General features: G+C 41.2%; 1 protein-coding gene and 1 non-coding gene across 2 annotated transcripts in view; one reads left to right on the top strand and one right to left on the bottom strand.

Annotated features, from left to right (window-relative positions):
- Sbf2 (SET binding factor 2) overlaps positions 1 to 21,004 on the bottom strand; it is a 352,132-nt gene that overhangs the window by 14,479 nt on the left and 316,649 nt on the right. Inside the window, 4 exon segments of the mRNA XM_037211535.1 lie at positions 2,014 to 2,140; positions 13,703 to 13,888; positions 14,570 to 14,671; positions 19,426 to 19,602. Of these exon segments, the coding sequence (XP_037067430.1) occupies positions 2,014 to 2,140; positions 13,703 to 13,888; positions 14,570 to 14,671; positions 19,426 to 19,602 (592 nt within the window).
- On the top strand, positions 9,317 to 9,393 carry Trnaa-agc. The gene has a single exon. It is a non-coding gene; the product is annotated as a tRNA-Ala (tRNA).

Raw genomic sequence — 21,004 nt, 5'->3', positions numbered from 1 at the left:
CATACACAGGGAATAATTTAAACATTTAAAAAATACTTGCACCATCAGACACTATGATCAAGTCCTATTAAAGTCCAATTCTAAAGCAGTAATATACTCTTCTAGTGGAGAGTTTCTGATGAAACCTTGACAGTTATAACTGAAGTCCATCAGCAGTGGTTGAGAGTCCTTTTCTCTAATTGTTGACCTTGGCAGGTAGAAGTTCCCACAGTCTGCCCAGCAGGGACAGATTCCAATTAGGCAACTCAGACTGGACTGGCATATAAATTAAACCAGGCTAGATGGTGAGTACCCCTTGGATCCAGAGAGGGGTTTGGATAGGCCCTTTGGTAATGACATTCTAGGTGGTTTATGAAAAATGTGGAAGACAGGATAAAAATAATTTTACTCTGTCAACAGGTTTAGTAAAATATTCTCTTACATGATTCCTTTAAATCTTTTTGTTTAATCTCTTTTAGATCATAGATGGGACTGAAAGCCTTGGCCAGTTTCCAGATGAGGAAACTGAGGCTGAGGGATGAAACTGTTCACCCATTGTTATACTTTCTGACTTAGTTTGATGCTATCCCTACTGGATCAGTGGAGCACTTAACCTTGGCAACATGGTAGAATCACCTGGGAGCTTTAAAAAGTTCTGGCTGCCTAGGCCCCACCCTCAAGTTCTGATTCAACTGGCTAGAGATGCTGCCTGGATGTCCCCAGATAATTCTAGTCAATCTGAGAAGTGTTGCACCAGATTCTGGTGTTTCTCTAACTAGAGTCATCATCTGGCACAGCAGGAACCTTGGGCTTTGGCCACACCCACCTGGAGTGAAGGTAATTTGCTGACCAGCTTTGTATTTCTCTGACAGCTACATATGCATATAATGTACCTTTTAGTAATAACGCTGAATGACCCTGTCATACTCAGTTGGCTGAAGACCAGACACAGGCAGCTGTTACCAGCTCTACTTAAGGCACTGTTTCTGATTATGATATGAGGTATGACAAAGGTCTGAAGAACAAACAAGATGGAAAGGTCTGGCCAGTATTCTTTCCTTCACTCACAGTGAAATATCACAGGAGACACTTTAACAACATGACTTGGAAGTAGCACTTGCTTTCAGATTTTAAACGGACATCACTGGTAAAGCTTTAGTTGTGAAGGGTCCTCTTTCTAAATACTCTGTGACATATGGTGTAATTGAGAATACTGATTTGTTTTACTTTAATTCCCCACCTCCTGAGTGCTAGAACTACAGGCATGTAGCACCATGCTCGGTTGATGTGATGCAGGTGATGGTACCCAGGGCTCTGTGCATACTAGGCAAGCACTCTTCCAATCAAGGCACCTGGAACAAGTGCTGACTTTTTTTTTTAATTGTCCTAACAATAATTTCTTGTGAATATTTCCCTGTTTTCCTAGCAACTACCCCCTGAGAAATGTTTTCATGGTTTTTCAGAATCTATTAGAAACTGTGACAATGGTAGTGATGTCTTCAATTTCTCCAGTGCTTATTACATGCTAACAACTAGGCCGAGAAATTGCCTACTGCTTTTTCCTGTGGTCACTACAGTCCTACTGTACCCCATCACTGTCCCCACATTACAGGGAGGGTTTTAACCCCTGCAAAGTATGGCTGGTAACTGGTAGTGCTAGAATTTCACTTTGGTATCTGTTTGGTTTGGAGCCTTTTGCATGAACTGCCAGCCAAACTGCTACCGTGGACAGGTCCCTTTCTATCAGAGTGGACATGAATGGAAATACTATGAATTAAACATGTCTCCTACATAGTGGTAGTGCTTGTAGGTGTCAAACAGCGAGCATTTTTAACTTTACACAGGCAGGACAAGAATGAGCACTTTACTGTAACTAATGGCTGAGAGAACACATTGCCCTGGAACTGGGCAGTTACTCGGGTCACTCTACAAATACACTCCAATCTTATTTGGGATCAGTTACATTATTGACATTTTTACTGAAAACATGCAAAACTAACAAAAAAAGATAAACAGGAGCATATAAATACATACCATGCTCCAATCTTTCATAGTCTGAATCCAGAAGAAACGTTTTAAAGCGATTAGACACATAGTGGAAAGCCAAGAACTTCAGGTAATAGAGATTGAACTCAAACTCAGCTGGATACTGGTTGTGAACCTGAAACACACAGAGAGTAAGGTCAACAGAAAAGTAAAAGCCATGCCATAGGACACTTACCTGAAATATGATGGAGACCTCTAGTCATTCATCTGACAAATGCTTAAACTTCTGTTAACCCCACCAGTCAAGAAGACCACTACCACAATTTAAAGCCTTTTTTTTTTTTTTTTTTAAAAAAGATTATGTATGACTGCATGCCAGAAGAGGGCACCAGAACTCATTATAGATGCTTGTGAGCTATCACGTGGTTGCTGGGAATTGAACTCAGGACCTCTGGAAGAACAGCCAGTGATCTTAACCTCTGAGTCATCTCTCCAGCCCTTAAAGCCAAATTTGAAGCAAGCTTTAATTAAATACTAGCCAGGTCCATACCCAGGTTCTCAGGAAATGATGATGAGTCACATTTTGCAGAAACTTAAAAAGACAGCCCTACAAGGCCACCATATTTCCCATCAGGTTTAATGAGGCAAGCATATATTCTGACGTATTTCCTGCCTGCATACCTCCTGCCTACATCCAATCAGGGGCAAGCATACATCCTCATACATCCTAATGTGTTTCCTGTCTATCTATGTACCTCCCATCAAGCACATCCAGTGCAATTGAGCCAAACTTGTTTAAGGGAAAAGAAAACATGTGGCTTGTTATCTCCCATAAACAACAGCCTCCAGCATTTCAGGAACTGTCTGTCCTTGAGCAAGGGGCTTACAGGTTAGAGGCAGTTTTCTTCATGGATCTCTTAGGCTCAGTAATTAAAACTTAAAACATAACTTTGGCTCTCACACCTCCACCACTAACAAAGATGGGAAGGGGCAGGTTTTCTGAGCACCTACTGTGTATGACACTAGATTAGGGGTCTCTTAATTTTCACAACACTACAAGATAGGCCTTATTACTCTCAGTTTACATGTGAGGAGGCTTAGGTCAGCGACACCATTCAATAGTAACTATTAGGCCCAAATTTGAATACTGCATTGTTTGGCTCCATTTACAACATTATACTGTGCAAAAAATTTGACAGATAATTAACATAATTTGTGGCTTTTGTTTTGTGGCATAACAGTGTGAAACACAAAACTGTACTTAGGGAAGTTTGGAAAGCACAGAATAGGAAGAAGTAGGGCTTAAAGGACAACAAGGGACACTTTCTGGACAAGAGATTTATGGATCTGTCTGAAGGCAGTTCAGAAGGAGCCAATAGGAAGACAGAACATTTTAGAAAGAGCTACGAGAACAATTCTTGCAGCCAAGAATGAGAGTCTAGGGCTCAGATACCAGGAAGTATTGGAAAAGACAGAGATCCTTTCTGTTAGGCACAGTGACTCAAGCCCTTAACCAATGTTAGTTCCCACTGTGGCAGCAGCCTGCCTCAGTCGCTGATGCAGTTACGTCATCACCTGTCACTATGCCCACTCCTAAAAGTGCCGGCTAGGGACAGTAGTCTCTCTTCCTCTTTTGTCTTTCTTGTCTCTTGCCTCTCTTCTTGTCTGTTCTGTCTGTCTGTCTGCCTCTCTCACACGGCCTTTTGCCCTCTACCTCCCCCTCCCCCAGTAAACCTCTTGCACTAACTCTGTTGCACATGGCCTGTTTGCTTAGTGGCATGCCTTGGCAGGGCCCACTGAACGGTACCCACTTTGCCTTTTTTTTTTATCCTTTCAACCAACACTTGGGAAGTAGAGGCAGGAGAACCACGAGTTCAATGTCAGCCTTGCTTACAGAAGACACAGTCTAGAAGAAAAATCCCTTCAGATGCTAAAGGAAAGGGGAGGAATGTGTGTCTTTTAACATTTTTTTTTTCTTGGTGTTTTGAGACAGGAATTTAACACAGCAGTTCAATCTGGTCTGGGATTCATTAGGTAGCATGGCGGTGGGGGCTGGGGAGCTGGGCCTGAACCTGCTGGGATCCTCCTGTCTTAGCTTCCAATATGCTGAGCCACCAGACCCAATTGTCATCTTATTTTTGTCAATTCATCAGCAAGGTCCTAGACAAAGGACTATGGATGATTGGAGGAGGGGGAAATGCAGGGCAAGACTTGGTTATTTGACTGTTTACAGCATATTTTAGACAGCCTCTGTGGAGCCATCTCATATGGCTGGAAGCAAGCTGATGACTTGTGACATGCCCACCCACCCACCCAGGCAGGGTCTCTCTGTATATCCTGGCTGTCCTGGAACTCACACTGTAGACCAGGCTGGCCTTCAAACTTGGAAATCTGCTTGCTTCTGCTTCCCAAGTGCTGGGATTAAAGGGGTGAGCCATCACTGCCTGCTTAGTGCTGCTCAGTCTTAAGAGCAGCTACAGAATTTTGCCTGGTCAAGATAAGTTTCAGTCATAACTGTATTAGCTAAAAGCTGTTTCTAACGAGTATTACAGGTGGCCTGAAGGTCAGCTTTTAGGGCTGAAGAGATTGCACAACTGAGTTCAGATCCCTAGCACCCACATAAAAAGCTGGGAATGGCAGTGCATGTTGTAAGCCCAGCACTGGGGATGGGTAAGGACAGGGGACTCCTTAGGGTTTATTAGCTAGCAAGCCTAGACAAGAGGGCGCTTCCAGGTTTGGTGAGATCCTGTCTAAATGGCTAACAAAATAAGGTAAAAGGGCCATTGAGGATGATACTGTGATGTCACTCTCTATCCCACACTTGCATGGGTGAGCACACCTGGATACACTCATGCATGCATGTACACACAATAAATACAGCCTTTCTCCCCATGTTTAATTTGGATCAACACAGACTTGGTTAGCTGAAGTAAGCAGGTGTGTGTGCAATATGTTGACTGCTCCTAATAAACCAATGGAAATTTTAAGTCATGATCTAGATTTTAAATCTAGCAACTACTTGTGTCTGGAGAGGTCAAAGACTCAAGAGGAGAACTGATTACTGCCATTTTCCCAAACCCGTATAATTTCATACTCTTTCCTCAAAATTTATCCTTATACCCACAAGTAAGTGTAGCTTTAACCGCTCATCAAACTAGCTTCTTTTTGCAACAGATGAAGACTATTACAGGGACTAAGTGACTACGGGGTGCCTAACCTCCAATGACACATCTTCAAGGTAACTCCTACACCTCAGGCTCAGGGACACTGGAGGAAAGGAGGCTGCAGAGAGTGTAAGAGCCAGAGGCCTGGGATACCTGACGTTAGATAGTGTCCTCTAGACACGAACGACACTCTCAATATGGTTGTCTGCACAAGACCAGCAGGACAAGGCACTACCAATGGGAAATTCCACACAGTTCAACACCTAGATGAAGTGCTACAGGTGAACAATGGCTGCTAAGAGGGCAAGAGTCCATTTCCTCCAGGGAAGAGCTCCCACATAGGCTGTCTATCCCAAGGGGTCACCCTGGCCATGTGGACACATAAGCAAAGCTAAATGGACACAGTAATATACACACACATGTGTATATATGTGACAATAATCGAAGAGCTCATGAACTTGGGAGGGAGAGACAAGGGAGGTGTTGGAGGAACAGGAGTGATGTAGATGCAGTATTTATGAAGCTACCAAAACCCCCCACCTATTAAAAATAAAATTTTAAAAAGTTTATCATCTGGTTAGACCCCTAGTTTTCTGTAATAAGTTCTCTCTCCCTCTCTCTCTATTTTTCTTACTGTCTTTTTGATTGAACTAAATGTTTACTTTATTAAGTAATATTAAATAAATAGAAGGTACATTAAAAGTGTCTGAAGCATACATAGTAGGCCTGCACACTGTGGTGCCTCTTCCTTGACATGTTCTGAATAATGGGGAGTGTGGCTCCTCTAGCATTTTAGAACTGTAAGCACTTGTAGTAAGTATGAGTTTTCTCATTAGTAAAATAAAGGAACTAGACCCCATGCATTTCCTGTGACTATAGTATAAGAACAACTAATTAGAAAGACTGAGAATAGTTGGACCGTTTATAGTTAAAATGAAATAAAACTCAAGTAAGACTAACAGCATTATTTTATAGCATTATCTCTGGACATGAAAATAAGTTTCTCTGGCCTGTTGTGTTGGTGCACACCTTTAATCCCGGCACTTAAGAGACAGAGGTAGATGGATCTCTTGGGAGTTCCAGGTTAGCCAGGGCTACATAGTGAGACCTTGTCTTAAAAAAAAAAAAAAAAAAAAAGTTAATCTAAGTGATATTAGATTTAGTAATACTTTCTTCCATTTCTATAATGGAAAATAAATTACAAAAACATTTCCCCCTCGTTTGTTAGGTGTTTGCCAACTATGTCCTAATACAGCAATTATCTATTATTCAGATGTTTGCATTTGGGGGGGGGGCGTTAAAGAGACAGGGTCTCACTGTGCAACTCTGGCTGTCCTAGTCACCATATAAAGCAGGCTGGCCTCAAACTCAGAGATCCGCCTGCCTCTGGCTCTCAAGCATGGGACTAAAGGTGTGTGCCACCACGATTGGCCCTTTTTCCTCTTCTGGTGGTGCTGGGGACCGATTCCAGGGCCTGCAGATAGCAGGCAAGCACTGCACCACTGAGCAACATTCCCACAACCAGCCCTCCTTGTCTTCTCATGCAGCGTTCAGACTTCAGGTGTCCTCCCTGGCCTGTCCTTTGATGCCATGTAGTTTTCTAGTTCAAGCTTCTGGTTTAGAACCAGTACACACACTGAGAGCTAGTGACTTATAGGGTAGGACAGCCAGACAGTGAAGGAGACAAGCAAGACTGTGGGGCCCACAGAGGCTCCCTAGTAAGGCCTTACTCAAGGTCAGACAGTCTGAGCTTGTTTTGCCCAGCAGGGCTGCATAATGGGATGATTTGGCCAAGGGTGTGGTTACCAGGTGTTTTAAAGGGTCTACACTTGTTGATACTTTATACCTCAACCTTGAAAGGGGGGAGGTCTTTTGCCCCTCCCCTTGCTGATGTATAAAAAGCTCATCATAAATAAAGTCGAGGCAACTGGGTATTGACCCAGGGCCCTCCCAAAGCTATACTGTGTCTGTCTTTCTTGTTGTCTCCGTTTATATTTCTACCTAATACTTCCTCATTCCTCTCTCCTTCCTCCAAGAACCCTTCAACAGGTCAGAGCTGGACTCCAGCACAAGATGAGGATGGAACCTGACTCTACCATCTGAAAGTCTTGGGGAGGCAGAGACTACAGTATGCTCAGATGGGGTAGGCTACAAAGACAAACTACTCCAGCAAACATGGGAATAAACCTTCAGCAGTCACAGGCCAGTCCAGGCTCATCATTTCCAGAGGAATAAAGATTCAGGCCTCTACTAAGGATCCAATCCACAAAGACGTTTAAAGGACATTTTAATGCTTCTCTTAATGACTATTTTCTTTAGAACCCACCTGCTTCACACATGTGTGAGCTCTTTCCTAACTATTCTGATATTTAATATGCTTAGGAACAGAATCTGGAAAACTCCCCAAGAAACCATTGGTTTGTTCCTTGTCACTATGAATGAAGCTATGGGTTACAGAGCTTTCTAAGGACAGAAGTGCCCATTTCACTTATTTATACAGATGGGATCTGTCTGCCTTATGTCACTAAGCACAACTGTAACTGATCCATGCTGCTTAGTTATCCGTTCATGCTTCTTTTATTACAGATAGTATTCCACTGTATTAATGTGCCACACCTTACTCCCTGTTGGTAGACATGGAGCTTTTCCATTTTGGCTACTGTACATAAAGTTGCTATGAAGAGGTATGCTACAAGTGTGTGTGTAGACTGAAGCTTTCGTCTTTCTTGTGAACTGCTGAGAATGAAATGATGAGTTGAAGATGAACTGTGGTGATGTTCATTTCTAATATGGCAATCAATTAATCTCCTGTCTTCTTTTCCCTGTGGTCAGCCTAGCTAGGGGTTCATCAGTTTTACTGATCTTAAAGAACATTTTTGGGCTTCATGAATTTTTTATTATTGATCATATGATTTTCAGAGCATAGGACAAGTATGCATCAAACAATTTAATTTTGTATGTAGTGTTTAGAATGATAGGCAAGTCAGTCAGTAAACTAATTCTACTGAATCTTGTAGGTTTCTCTCAGGCATCATTTAAATACTCTTTAAACAATAATCTTGTATTTACATTGCTACAGATTCAAAGTACAGAGTTAAAGGACTGAACTATAGGCATTTTAGTTTTATTTTCCACTCGGAGTAAAACCTGGCAGCTTCACTTATATAAGTAAGAATTGAATCTGAGAAGGAATTTAGAAAAATATAAATCTATAGTTATTTTTTTGCCCACATGCCATTAGGTTCTTTGTAAAACTTAAAAAGACTCATAAGAAATCTACAAGTCAAATCATAGGTAATATCAGCACCTTGAAAATATGCTGCAACAAACCTGGATTCTGCTCTCAGGTGTAAAGAGATACTAAATTAGAGTGTGCAGTGGACTATGTGAGACCTATGGGTATAGCTAAAACACACTAATGACAAATAAGTAGCTGACAATAATTTGTGACCTCACAAAGTAAGATTCAGGAAGGACTAATAGTGTATTTTGTACTATGCTAGCCCTTCATATATGGCTTTAAAACTCATGATATTAAAAGACAATGGAAAATTGCTTTGTTTTAAAACCATTTGTTTGAGTAGGAAGCAGGCAACATTCTTGAATCTACCATGCAGCCATCAGTTACAGGTATTTTACCAATATACATGGCTGAATTTTAGAGTAACCAATGTCTGGGGGCAGCTGGACTGATCCCATGTGAAGTCAAAAGGAAGAAACCTGTCTTAAACAGGCAAAATAGGTTTTGCATTTGGGCTAGGACCTTCACTGTGCTTGCATATAGTAACTGTGAGGAGGAACACCACCACATCAGGTCAGAGTGAGCCAATTCACAATGTAAATAAACTTTGAAGGCACAGTCAGCACTGTTAGGTTCTCAAAGTGGGACATAATAAAAAGGTTCTAGGACATGCTCAGGATTATTCAATACTGAAACTAAAAGGATCATTTCTTGTACTTCACATTTTCATTCATATTATATACATTTCCCCCTTTGGTACTATGTTTTAAAAAATTAATTAGTAATTATTAATAAATATATCTATTTAGTGTATTTGTTTGTGCAGGTATGACAGGGAAGGACAGTTCAGAGTTTCCTCCATCTTGTATTCTTGCTGAGGCCATTTTAGGTTTAATTAGAATTTGATCTCCTTAAAAAAAAAAAAAAAAGAAAGAAAGAAAATTTATTTTAGGGGATTTAGCTCAGTGGTAGAGCACTTGCCTAGCAAGCAAAAGGCCCTGGGTTCAAACCTCAGCTCAAAAAAAAAAAAAAGAGTTTGATCTCCTTGATGGAGACTCCCATGGAAAATTACCCAACTTTATTCTAGGGATCTAAGGTCAAGATACCCCAGCTAACTTACCCTAGTTTCTGTTAAACTTCCTGCTTGTGCAAACCTCCCCTTCCAGCTAACTGCTCATTTTAGCTTCTGTTAAACTGCTTGCTTGCACAAAACACACCCCTGTAGTTGCTGAGTGAGATAGCAGGATATGTTTTTTGCCTTATAAAAACCCCTTGCTCTAAAGGCTCAGGGCTACACTTTGGTCCTGAATACCTGAATGTAGTTCCAGCTAGCTGGAATAAAGACTTTCAATTGGCTATAAACTATTGTCTGAGGTCATTTTTGGTGTGCTCATGTGCCAGTGTTTCTGTGTGGTGAACAGAGGACAATGTATAGAAGTGGGTGCTCTCTTACCATATGGGTTCTTGGTACTAAACTCAGGTTCTCAGGCTTGGTAGGAAGCACCTTTAACCTCTGAGCCATTTTGCTGGTCCTGGTATTGTGTTTTAAAAATAAATTTCAGGTAAAAATTTCATTTTTATGTTTTGGATATATTTTCCTTTTGAAAGATTTGGCTCAGTTATTTCAAGGAAAGGAAGCATCCTGTCATGATATCACTTCAGTTAGGCCAATTACTTTTAGAAGTAAAAAAAAAAAAATCTGCAGATGTTGCTATTATGAAACAGTGACCTAGCATCTACACGTCATCTGACACCTGGATATACTGGCATAAACAATGGCTTTTTATATGATGAGGAATTTCTAATTTAAGAACGGTGCTTCATCTGTTTTCTTTGTAACTTTGTTAGTACTAATAGACACAGCTGGGCATACGTCCATGAACTGCCTTTTGATTTCAGTGTGTTATAAATGGTTAAATAAGCAGCAGACACATTCTATCCAGGGAAGGTTTTGCTTGTGGCTGTGAAATTTTGAACTTATTTTTGTATTGTTATTGGGTCTGCCTCTGTTTTGTGTCCCCAAGAGTCTGAAGACAGCACTAATTAAAATTATTTGGTAAAAGGGGATGTAAAACACTAGTATTCACTTGAAAGGCATTCAAAGAAGGCATTTTCTAATGCCTCAAATCAGTGTAGATGATGAAACACTACCTTATAATTAAGTCAGCAAGAGTCAGAAGCACTACTTGTTAACTCCTTAGATTCCTATTTTTTTTCAAATGATAAACAATCTCTCTTTGAGATAAAATAATTTGCTTTAACCAAGTTGACACCTATCATGGTCAAGTCCCTAAAGTGTCACAGTTAAGGTAACATGTACCCTTTGTCATAGCTTGTCTACACTCAGGCAAGTATGTAAAAGGTATTATATTAAAGGCAGGTTCAGGCAAATGAAAAAAAAAATCAGTTGAAAAATTTTAACATGACACAGCTAAGACTGATACAGTATTCCAGTCTTTAGACCTTGAATGTTACATTCTATTGGTCGTGAAGCCCTCACTTGCAAACAATTGGGCTTCATTAAGAGTTGGCTCTGATTTTCATTTGGGGCCAAGCAGGTCATACACAACATTTGATTTTTACCTATTTAGAAAAACAGATATGAGAAGTTTAACTTTTATGCCAGGTTGTTTTAGTAACCATATTTTGAAAATTTAGCATTTATTATAATTTATCCTAAAGCTAGTAGGCATATACTTTATATCTCATTGTAATTTATGTCAAACTGACTAATTTTGCTTAAGGAACTCGAAGACTATAGGTTACCTCCTACAGGCTGCATCCTCAGGCCTTACCCTCAACAATAAAACAGAACTGCGTTCTAAGCAAGGACTACCGTATGTGGGATTCAATAATGTTCCCATGTGAGGATAGTGTATTTTATATATTCATCAATTAGGAATGATGTTTTTACTGACACTGCTAGCTACACAGAATTTGGTAAGATGAACACAGAGCTTTAACACATTTAGCAGTGTATTTAACTTGAGCTAAATTTAGCTACAAAAAACTCATTCCTCTGAAATATTCCCCCATTAAAGGAAAAGAAAGATTTTTCCCCCTTAAAGTTACAGTTCCACTATATAGCCATGGCTGGCCTGGAACTTGCTACGTAAACCAGGCTGGCCTGGAATAACTTGAGGGTATCCTTCTGCCTCTGTCTTCTGAATGCTGGGATTACAGATGGTGTATTACTATGCCTGGCTAGTACAGAATTTTTAAAGGTAGGTAAAACAAAACAACCCCAAAAAGGAACGGGGAGAAAAGGACAACATAGTAACAAGCCAGAACCAATTCAGCAGCATGCTGAAGAGGAGGAGACTGGAGGGAGAGTGGCGGCAGCGGCTGGCAGAGGGAAGCTGTAGTGGGAAGTCTGCAGAAGGAAACTGATTTCAGACTCTAACAAATCTGCTGAGGATACAGAGAAGCCCCCAAACACAGTGCCTAAGGTGAAATGGGGCTAAAGTGGCTAGACCCCAGAGTCCTTTCCTGCCTTATGTTGTCATGATAACCCTTTTCAGCGTAAGGAAGATAGTTTCTGGAAAAAACATACTAGACAAATCCCAAACTTGAGAATATTAGACACAATTTAGTTAGTGAAGAGACTTGACTGAAAACAGCATGGGAAAGTAACAGTCTATCTCCTGAGATGGAATGTCATGGGTCCATTTTCTGCCCAAATGCTAGTGACAGCCAAGCTCGCCAGCCTGTCTGGTCACAGCTTTACAGATCTTTGCTGGAAGACTGCGGCTGTTTCTTTTCTCTGAACACCAGTGTGCTGAGGCATTACACTTAGCATAACTTTTTCCTATTTAAGTAAACATTACATAAAGTTTCCTTAAATTCCCCAGTGTAAGCATCAGTTTGACTAGTTTTAGTCATGATACATATGATTCAACACCATTGAAATTGGGATTTAGAGTAGTTCTTAATCCTCGTACCTATCTAGTTGAGAGCCAAGAGACTCGCCTTTCTCCCCTGGCCTCAGGTAAGCACAGCTGTCCCCAAACATCTCCCTTGTCTATTTGCCAAAAGGAATACAAATAAAAGGCTAATAATCAAACAGAGAACACATACGCTATTTCTTGCCAAGAGTTTCAAAGTGTAAGCTTCCCCGTTACCAGTGCTCCACATCCTGCCTGGCAGGTGGGTGAAGACCGTGGAACAAGAGCTTTTTCCCAAAAAGAGAAGAGAGAAAGCAGACACAACCCTGTGCGTGTGTGGGGAAGGGAGATGGAAAATTGCTGCTAGTGGCTATAGAGTGTCTGCCGGGTGGTAAAACAGTCTTAAAACTGGTGATAGTTTTGCAACTCTGTGAATGTCCTAAAAATGGAACTTTACATTTAAAATAGGTTAACTGTATGATATATAAAAGAGAACTCAATACAGCTATTATTTTAAAAAGCAAATGATTAACATAATAAAAATAAACAAAACAAAATATAGTCATTTGCCAATTTGGGCTTTTCAGAAGACTTACTTTCAATTCTGAAACCATCTCCACCTTTCTTCCCAGGTATTTTAGAGTCTCACTGCCATTTTTGATATGGGAGAACCTATTTGTCTACCCAAGGTGATGATGCAGGGGAAACAAGGCATTTGAAAGTTTAGTGCCACCTTGTTCTTCATCCCAATCCTGAGCCAGGACCTAGCAAGGGGAGTCTAATTGCTATGCCTAGGAAGATGGAGAGAGTTGGGGACTATTTACTCTCCTTTCTCTCACTGCATTGGACTGGGTTACACAGGATGGCCTCTTTATCAGCTGCAGTTTGGTTACTTCAATGAACTAAGCACGGTTCTCAATCCCATTAGCCTGCCCTATTTATTTTTTCAAGAGATGGGGTTCTAACTCTTGTACCCACACATGTGGCAGAGCCCACCCAAACTGGGAAGACCATATGTGACATTTTAGGGCATGTCATACATAGGGACTTTTGCTGTTTAGTCCACACTTTGGGGAACATGCCTAACTTTGCTTCTCTTCTTTTTTTTTTTTTGGTTTTTCGAGACAGGGTTTCTCTGTGTAGCTTTGCGCCTTTCCTGGAGCTCACTTGGTAGCCCAGGCTGGCCTCCTCGAACTCACAGAGATCCGCCTGGCTCTGCCTCCCGAGTGCTGGGATTAAAGGTGTGCGCCACCACCGCCCGGCGCTTCTCTTCTTTGGAGACGGTAATTTAGAGTGCTGACTCCCTTACCTGGAGGCTAACTCAACATTTCTAAATTCAGAAACTAAAATTTTCTTCTCCATTCCCAGCATGTCCTATGACTGAGCTTTGGCAGCAGTTACCACAGCGTGTTCTTCAGGTCAAGTCACTCTAACCTTGCTTCACTTACCTGGTGCACGCAGTCTAAGAACTGCAAGAAGATGGGAGCAAAACCGCTGCTCTGAGAGTTAAGGGCCAAGCTGCTGCGCTGGCTAAATTTATGACCAAAAGAGAGCCATTCTTTTTCAACCAACATCCGGAAGCCTTCAATTGTCCTATAGAATGGATCGCTGAGTAACTGCACCAGGGATGTCACCTAGATCAAGAGCAGGAGGAAGACTTCATTAATTTTAGGCCTAAAAAAGTCTTGTTGAACTTCCTTTTGACGATAGCTAATTCACAAACAAAGTTACCTGAACAGCAAATATGTTGACTGACTGCTTCAGGATGGACAATCAAATGAATTTTAAAAACTTTCCAGTAAAAACAAAAATCAAATTCACTTTGGCTACATGCTTTCTTTCAGAGAATTAAGATTCTGATCCTTAACTGGTTAGTTTGTTGAGTATGAAACTAGGCAATCAGTTCAAACCTATTCTACTCTTTGGCAGGAGTAGGTTAATGTCACTGACATTCACACAAATTTTCTTTTTCATTCTGGAAGAGAGAGAGAGAGAGAGAGAGAGAGAGAGAGAGAGAGAGAGAGAGAGAGAGAATGGAGGAAAGAAGCCAGGAAGAGTAGTCCACATCTCATACTGTTGGTTAAGGGCTCTAGCTGCAAGCTTGTGTGGTGTACTTAAGGTGAGGATGCTTGATGCTTGGGCCAAAGCTATGTAGGGCGGTGCCGCTTGATGGCTTGCAGGGGCTGGTTAGCAGGGGACTTTCTCTGTCCATAAACTTATTAATCATTATATAAAATAATCCCAAAGGTAAAAACTACATTGAAATACAAATATAAAATATTGGAAAATATGTGTAGTAGGAAAATATGGTTTACTTGTGTAGTGATGTCCCAGCCTTCTTCTAAACACACCAAAACTGAAGACCCATTCTCAAGTACTTCTGATACAACCACAGCCAGCTGCATTATCCTGTGAAGCTAAGAAAGAAAAGAAGGCTACAATTAGAACAAGCACTTTATTTGTCTTTTCTTTCTTTCTTTTTGTTTTTTAGTTTGGGAACTATACTTTTTAGACTTATCACAGTTTGCATAATATAGAATGACAATAAGAATTATTCATTCACATGTGTGTATGTGTGTACATGCAGTCATGTGTGTTCTGTGGAGGTCAGAGGACAATTCTTGGGAGTCAGTTCTTGTTACCCTGTAGGATCAGGGATTAAATTCACATCATCATGCCCATGCACAAATGCCTTTATCCACTAGCTTCCTTAGAATCATTTTAGATTTATAGTGTTTGCTATAATACTTCATGCTGTTTTTTTCAAAGTCCTTTACAATCTTACAAACAGCATAATTCTCAAGGTCAAACAGAAGTTTCTGAATTACATTTTTCAGGGGAGTGGAAATATAAGACCAATATGGAAATATTTTCTTATTTCTTAGTATCAATAAATCTATTTCATTGTCAGCACTGAAAGACAATTCAGTGACAATTCCCATAACTACTTTTCAAATAATTGAAGTTATGAGGCTTAGGGTCAGAGTCCTATTTCTCATGTTTCAGTCAGCCCTAAGCAAGAGCTATGACCAATGAGGCTACTGATTACATCTCTTTTATTATTTAATTTTATTTTATGTATATGGGTATTTTTTCTGCATTTATGTCTGTATACCACTAGAGTACCTGGTGTCTGTGGAGGTCAGAAGAGGGCAGCTATGGTTGATAGCTGCCATGTGGGTGCTGAGATATGAATTCAGGTCCTTTTAGCCTGGTCAGTTTAGCCACTGAGCTCTCTCTCCAGCCCTACTGTCGCTTCTTTATTATTTTGTTTACTCTGCATTATGAGCTATGACTGCTCCTTTGTATCACTAATGCCTTCTACCTCCCCCAAACATTCCTATTTTCAAGAAATGATATTCAAGTAATGATATTCTTACAACCTTCTCTTGTGTTCTGAATGGTTCATACTTACATATTTTAATATACTGGCCAGTTTACTTCTGATGGTATTAAATGTCCCCCTTATTTATAAAACTTACAAATGCTATAGGGACTGTAATGCATCACTAGTTAATCAGAAGCAGAAGACAGACTTACTATCAGTCTTGGAGAATCAAATAAGATGAGATGAAACACTTGGACAAGAGAACCACATATTGCTTAAATACTTAAAAGTTCTTGCCAAATCAAGTTAAATATTTGCACATTTTAAAGATCTATTTATTTAAAAAAAAAAGTGTGTGAGTGTGGTATGGTGTGTATGTGTTTGAATAGTATGTATGTACACCACATGTGTGTAGTTGTGAGCCACCATGCAGAAAGCTGGGAACCAAATCTGGGTCCTCTGTGACAGTAATGAGTGTGCTTAAGTGCCGAGCCATCTCTCTGACTCCTTGTTTTTGCAAAAGATTATTTTAGTATTTGTAACTACATTTGTGTGCATGCATGCGTGCGCATGCGTGCGTGTGCGTGCGTGCGTGCGTGCGTGCGTGTGTGTGTGTGTGTGTGTGTGTGTGTGTGTGTGCCACATGCATGCAGGTGCCTTATCAGAACTCCTAGAGCTGGATTCATGGGCAGTTATAAGTCACACAAAGTGGGAACTAGGAACTTGTATCCTCTGCAAGAATAGGACATTTTTTTTAACACTTGATTATCTCATTTGCCTAGGTAATAATGTGTTAGATCCTGCTGCTGATGATACTAACCTCTCTGGTTATAGAACACTGAGAAGTCAGGCTGGACCTGTCTAGTGATCATACTGCTTGAAGGTACTACTCAGGCTGCAGGAAGAAGAATTATCCTTTATAGCCTTAGTCAGCTGTGGTTCCTGCATGTAACTCTACCTTGGCACAAGAGTGGCAAGTTTGTTATGATGGCAACCAACTGCACTTGACTGGATTTGAGGCCGGCTCCATAGGAGAAAATTTGTGCCTGGTTACTAAAAACCTGGGAAAAGCCCATGGCTAGGGAGGTCATAGGTCCTAGTAGGAAGGCTATTACTATTGTTTTTCTAAGTAAACATGACATATCTCTAAAACTGCCTTCTAAATAATTATGTTCATGCCCACAGATGAGTGCTGTTGTTAGCTTTGGTCAGGAAGCTTCTGTTTGCATTTGGCAATGTAGAGATTTAATTGGTAAAAGTAATGAGAATAATTGACTGTTGAATGTTCAGCCCTAAATGGAACATCTATATCACATCCCCAAGGCACTGAGCACATCATGGAAGTGGGGGCAGAAAGACCGTAAGACCCTGGAGGAAGGGCAGAACGTTGTGGAATCCTGTCCTCTGGACATGGCATGGCTATTGCACTTGTGACTCACAGCAGCTGTGATCACCTGCAGAAGACCTGCACAAGACTGGGCTATAAACATCCTATCACATAGGGAGCCCCACCCCTCACTGGAGAGCTGTATGTGTTTAATGGGTGCCAGGGGAGGAAGAGACATTTTCTTCAGTGGATTAGCCACTGGTAAGGTCCCGGTGGTCCTGTAAATAGGCCCTCACCATGCAACCTTAACGAAATGCACTGTATCACCAAAGACAAAAACAAAACCATGAAAATAGAAGGGGGCCAATTAGGAAGAGGGAAGGAACCATAAAGGGAATTAAGGGAATCATTAGGAGGGGACAATGAGAGTAATAGAGTGTGAATATGATCAAAATGTACCATATATATGAGTGTCATATTAGGTATAATTAATAAAGGCTAATACACAAAAAACCCAAGGTGTCAAATGACGTATAATACAAATGGCCTTGCACAATTTCCTCAGAAGTGGAAGACCTATAATGCTATGACGTAGAAAAGACAGAGGTTCTAACTAGTCTTCGTTACAGGACTTGTTTGTTTTCTATGGTATAATAATTTCTATATTAAAGACTCAATGTTTTCTGGCATTAGTGTGATGGTTGAATAACACTGGGAATATGCTATAAAATACTGCATTGTACACCTTTAAAAGGATGAATTTATAGTAAGAGAATTACGTTAAAAAAAGATGTTTCTGCTGGGCAGTGGTGGTACACGCCTTTAATCTCAGTACTGGGGAGGCAGAGGTAGGCAGATCTCTGTGAGTTCAAGTCCAGCCTGGTCTACAAAGTGAGTTCCAGGACAGTTAGAGCTTGGGAAAAAAAGGATGCTTCTATTTGTTTTTATACTATGTACTATAGGAAGAAACTTCTGTTTGTACTCAACTTAGTGGTTGTAAGCCTAGTGTTCAATGGTTGAGCCACCTCCCCAGCTTAACTACTTCTTCTTCTTTTTTTTTCTAAGATAAAGTTTCTCTGTATAGACCAGGCTGTCTTTGAACTCAAAGATCTGCCTGCCTCTGCCTTCCAAGTGATGGGATTAAAGGCATGCACTATTTTAATAAGCACAGAATCAAGGTCCAGGGAACGTTCCTCATTTCTTTCTTACCATTCAGCTATCAGCTGAGTGCTCTTAGGGGGAAATGCTGCTAAAACAGTAGAACAACAGTAATTATCCTTAGCATTTAATTTCTGGTCCAGGTCCACTTTCTAGCAAGGACCGGAATCTATCAGAACATAGAATCTATCAGAAATGTAAGATGGTAGTTGGGTGGTGAGAACAATTTGGGGCTATAGCTCACAGCTTAGGAATAGAGCAAAGTACCAGTGAACATCTTCCATGGGTATTCAGGAGTACCCTAAGCTGACTTAGGGCAGTGATCGTATCCTGATCCATGTTCACAATCACGGCACATGCAGCTGTGTTTCTCCATAGCTTAAGTGCCTTGATAATGCTCACTGCCCTGGGGACTAACATCATGTCTTGGTGTCTTTACCATTCACTCCAATGACTATGAGAAATAACTCTCTCCTCGACAGAGCAGGATTGGGCAGGGAGGTGAGGGAGCTGGAGCTGTAACTCAGAGACAAATATCTGTTAGCATACATGAAGGCCTGGGTTTGCTCTCCAGCACTGAGAGGAACAGGTAGACAGGGTGCTTGGAGAAAAACTGAAATTAGAAATCAGAGGAACTAGAGCTTCCTGCAGTTAGGAAGGAACGTGAGTACAGACACAGTAGACGGTTACGCTGCAGCGAAGTTGCCCTCTGCCAAACTGGCATTACTGCCTATATATAACATGCAAGTCATAAATACCTTTCTTTCTGTGGTTGGAAGAAATGTAGGCATATGTGTGCTGGCAAACCATGTTTCCCTTAATTTCTCAATAAAAGTTCAATTAGAAATAGCTTCAGGGTGATTTGGCTGAATGATGATGGATATCTAGTTTTCCCAGACCTTAGGTAGGTTTGGAGTATCTAGTATCTGATGGCTGGTGTGTGGGTGAATCTAAAATCTAAAGACACAGAAAGGGCAGAAGTAAACGGGAGGTAAGAAAGTCAGAGGGAAAAGCGTGGAGTCATGCGGAAATCACCTTTCGTCCTGGAGCCTTGCTGACTTGACAAGAGCACAGGAGATCTATGAATACATGGGACTGACTTTCTGGCACATCAAAAAAATTTCTGCACAATACACCACACTTTTAGTTACACAGAGAAAGAAAACCTAGGTGGTCTAGAATCTGCCCTCTTCATGCTTAGGCCCTCCTGTTTCTTGGAAGAGAGTGGCCTTTATAGAGGGCTCATGACAAAGGAAGAAAATGGGGATGGAGGGACAAAAGTACAGGCTTTCCAGATGTTGGTTGTGTGTTCACTTGGAGTGTTCTCTGGGTACATGATAACTTTTCCCTGTTGTTACCTGTGGGAACCACTCAGAATCTCCCAGGGCCTTCAGGAACGTCACTTCCGAGTCCGTAGGGATGGTGCTTGGGATACAAGCCCTCATCAGCTTCTTAAAACTGGTTTTCACTTGTCGGATTTCATGGAATTCAACAGGAACAAACTCACAGTTTAAAGCAAATTCTACCTTGAAGCTCTGAGTATGAAGATACAGAGAATTAGGCAGATAAAAGAACAAAGCTTTCCCCAGGGCACTGCTTAATAATAAACACCAAATTGATACCAAGGAGCTGCAAAAACTGCAGTGAATCAAGAGTGTCAGTCTGGTGTGGTTCTCATGTCAGCAGTGCAGCCAGCTTTAATGGTTGCCCCAAATGACGACTCTAGTCCTTTCTAGGGGTAGGTTACTTAGCTCAGGAATGCTGTCATTCTGAGAACTTAAGAGACTGGTAGGCTGAGGCTGATGCTAACACCAAATACAGGGCAATTCTAAAGAACGACTGGGCATGGTGGTGTACACCTTTAACCCCAGCACTCAGGAGGCAGAGGCAGGCAGATCTCTGAGCTCGAGGCCAGCCTGGTCTACAGAGTGAGTGCCAGGACAGCCAGGGCTACACAAAAAACCCTGTCTCAGGGATAAGGAAACAAAGAACCAGTGACAAATGAACAGCATGGTTAATCCAACAGCAAAAATTTCATTTCCCAAGATGTACATTGTTAACTGAACGGTAAAATATACTGTTAGGGTTCCAGAACTGAACCAATAAAATTCTTATATATAAACATATTTCTTTTTTTGCAAATAAATAAATTCATTATAAAAGTATCAAAAGGTAACCATTATGATCTTACTGCATTATGGTTAGTTATTAAGATTTTACCTACAATAAAATGTAGTCTTTCTTGATTTCTAACTTTCTCATTTTTTCTATGAAACATGCATCACTTATGTGTAGTGGGTAGCCATTCCAGCTTGGATCTGGAAGTTCCAACCCCCATTAAGACTCTGGCAACTGTCACGCCTATGAGGCGGGGCCGGGGGAGGCACCTGGAGACCTGAGAGCTGGATGGGCCAGCGCTCTCTCTGTGCGCTCTCTCTGTGCCGGACGCTGAACGTTGGAGGTGGACAGAGCAGAGCTCCAGAGAACACCACTGGACTGCAATACACCTTTCCCAGACCCTGCGACCTACCTATCACTTAATTTGTGAGTTATGCCATTAAATAAATATCCTTTTAACTACGTGGAGTGGCCAAAATAATTTCACCAATATCTGGCGCCCAATGTGGGGCCCAAACCCACGACCCTGAGATTAAGAGTCTCATGCTCTCCCGACTGAGCTAGCTGGGCACTTGAGAGGCAGAGGCAGGTGGATCTCTGTGAATTCCAGGCCAGCCTGGTCTACACTGTGAGCTCCAGGACAGCCAGGGATACATAATAGAGACTCTGTCTCAAAAGACAAAACAACAACTTTTTTTTTTTAAAAAGAGGACTGCAGGAATGACTTAGTTGGTAAAATGCTTGTCTTGCAAGCGAGAGGACCTGGGTTTGATTTCCTTTACACTTCCTTTGTGGGGATACAAAGGTATGTAGTAACTC

Source organism: Peromyscus leucopus, chromosome 1 (genome assembly GCF_004664715.2).
Source record: "Peromyscus leucopus breed LL Stock chromosome 1, UCI_PerLeu_2.1, whole genome shotgun sequence".
In the NCBI taxonomy this organism is placed as follows: domain Eukaryota; kingdom Metazoa; phylum Chordata; class Mammalia; order Rodentia; family Cricetidae; genus Peromyscus; species Peromyscus leucopus.
This window is presented reverse-complemented; position numbering and strand designations above follow the sequence as displayed.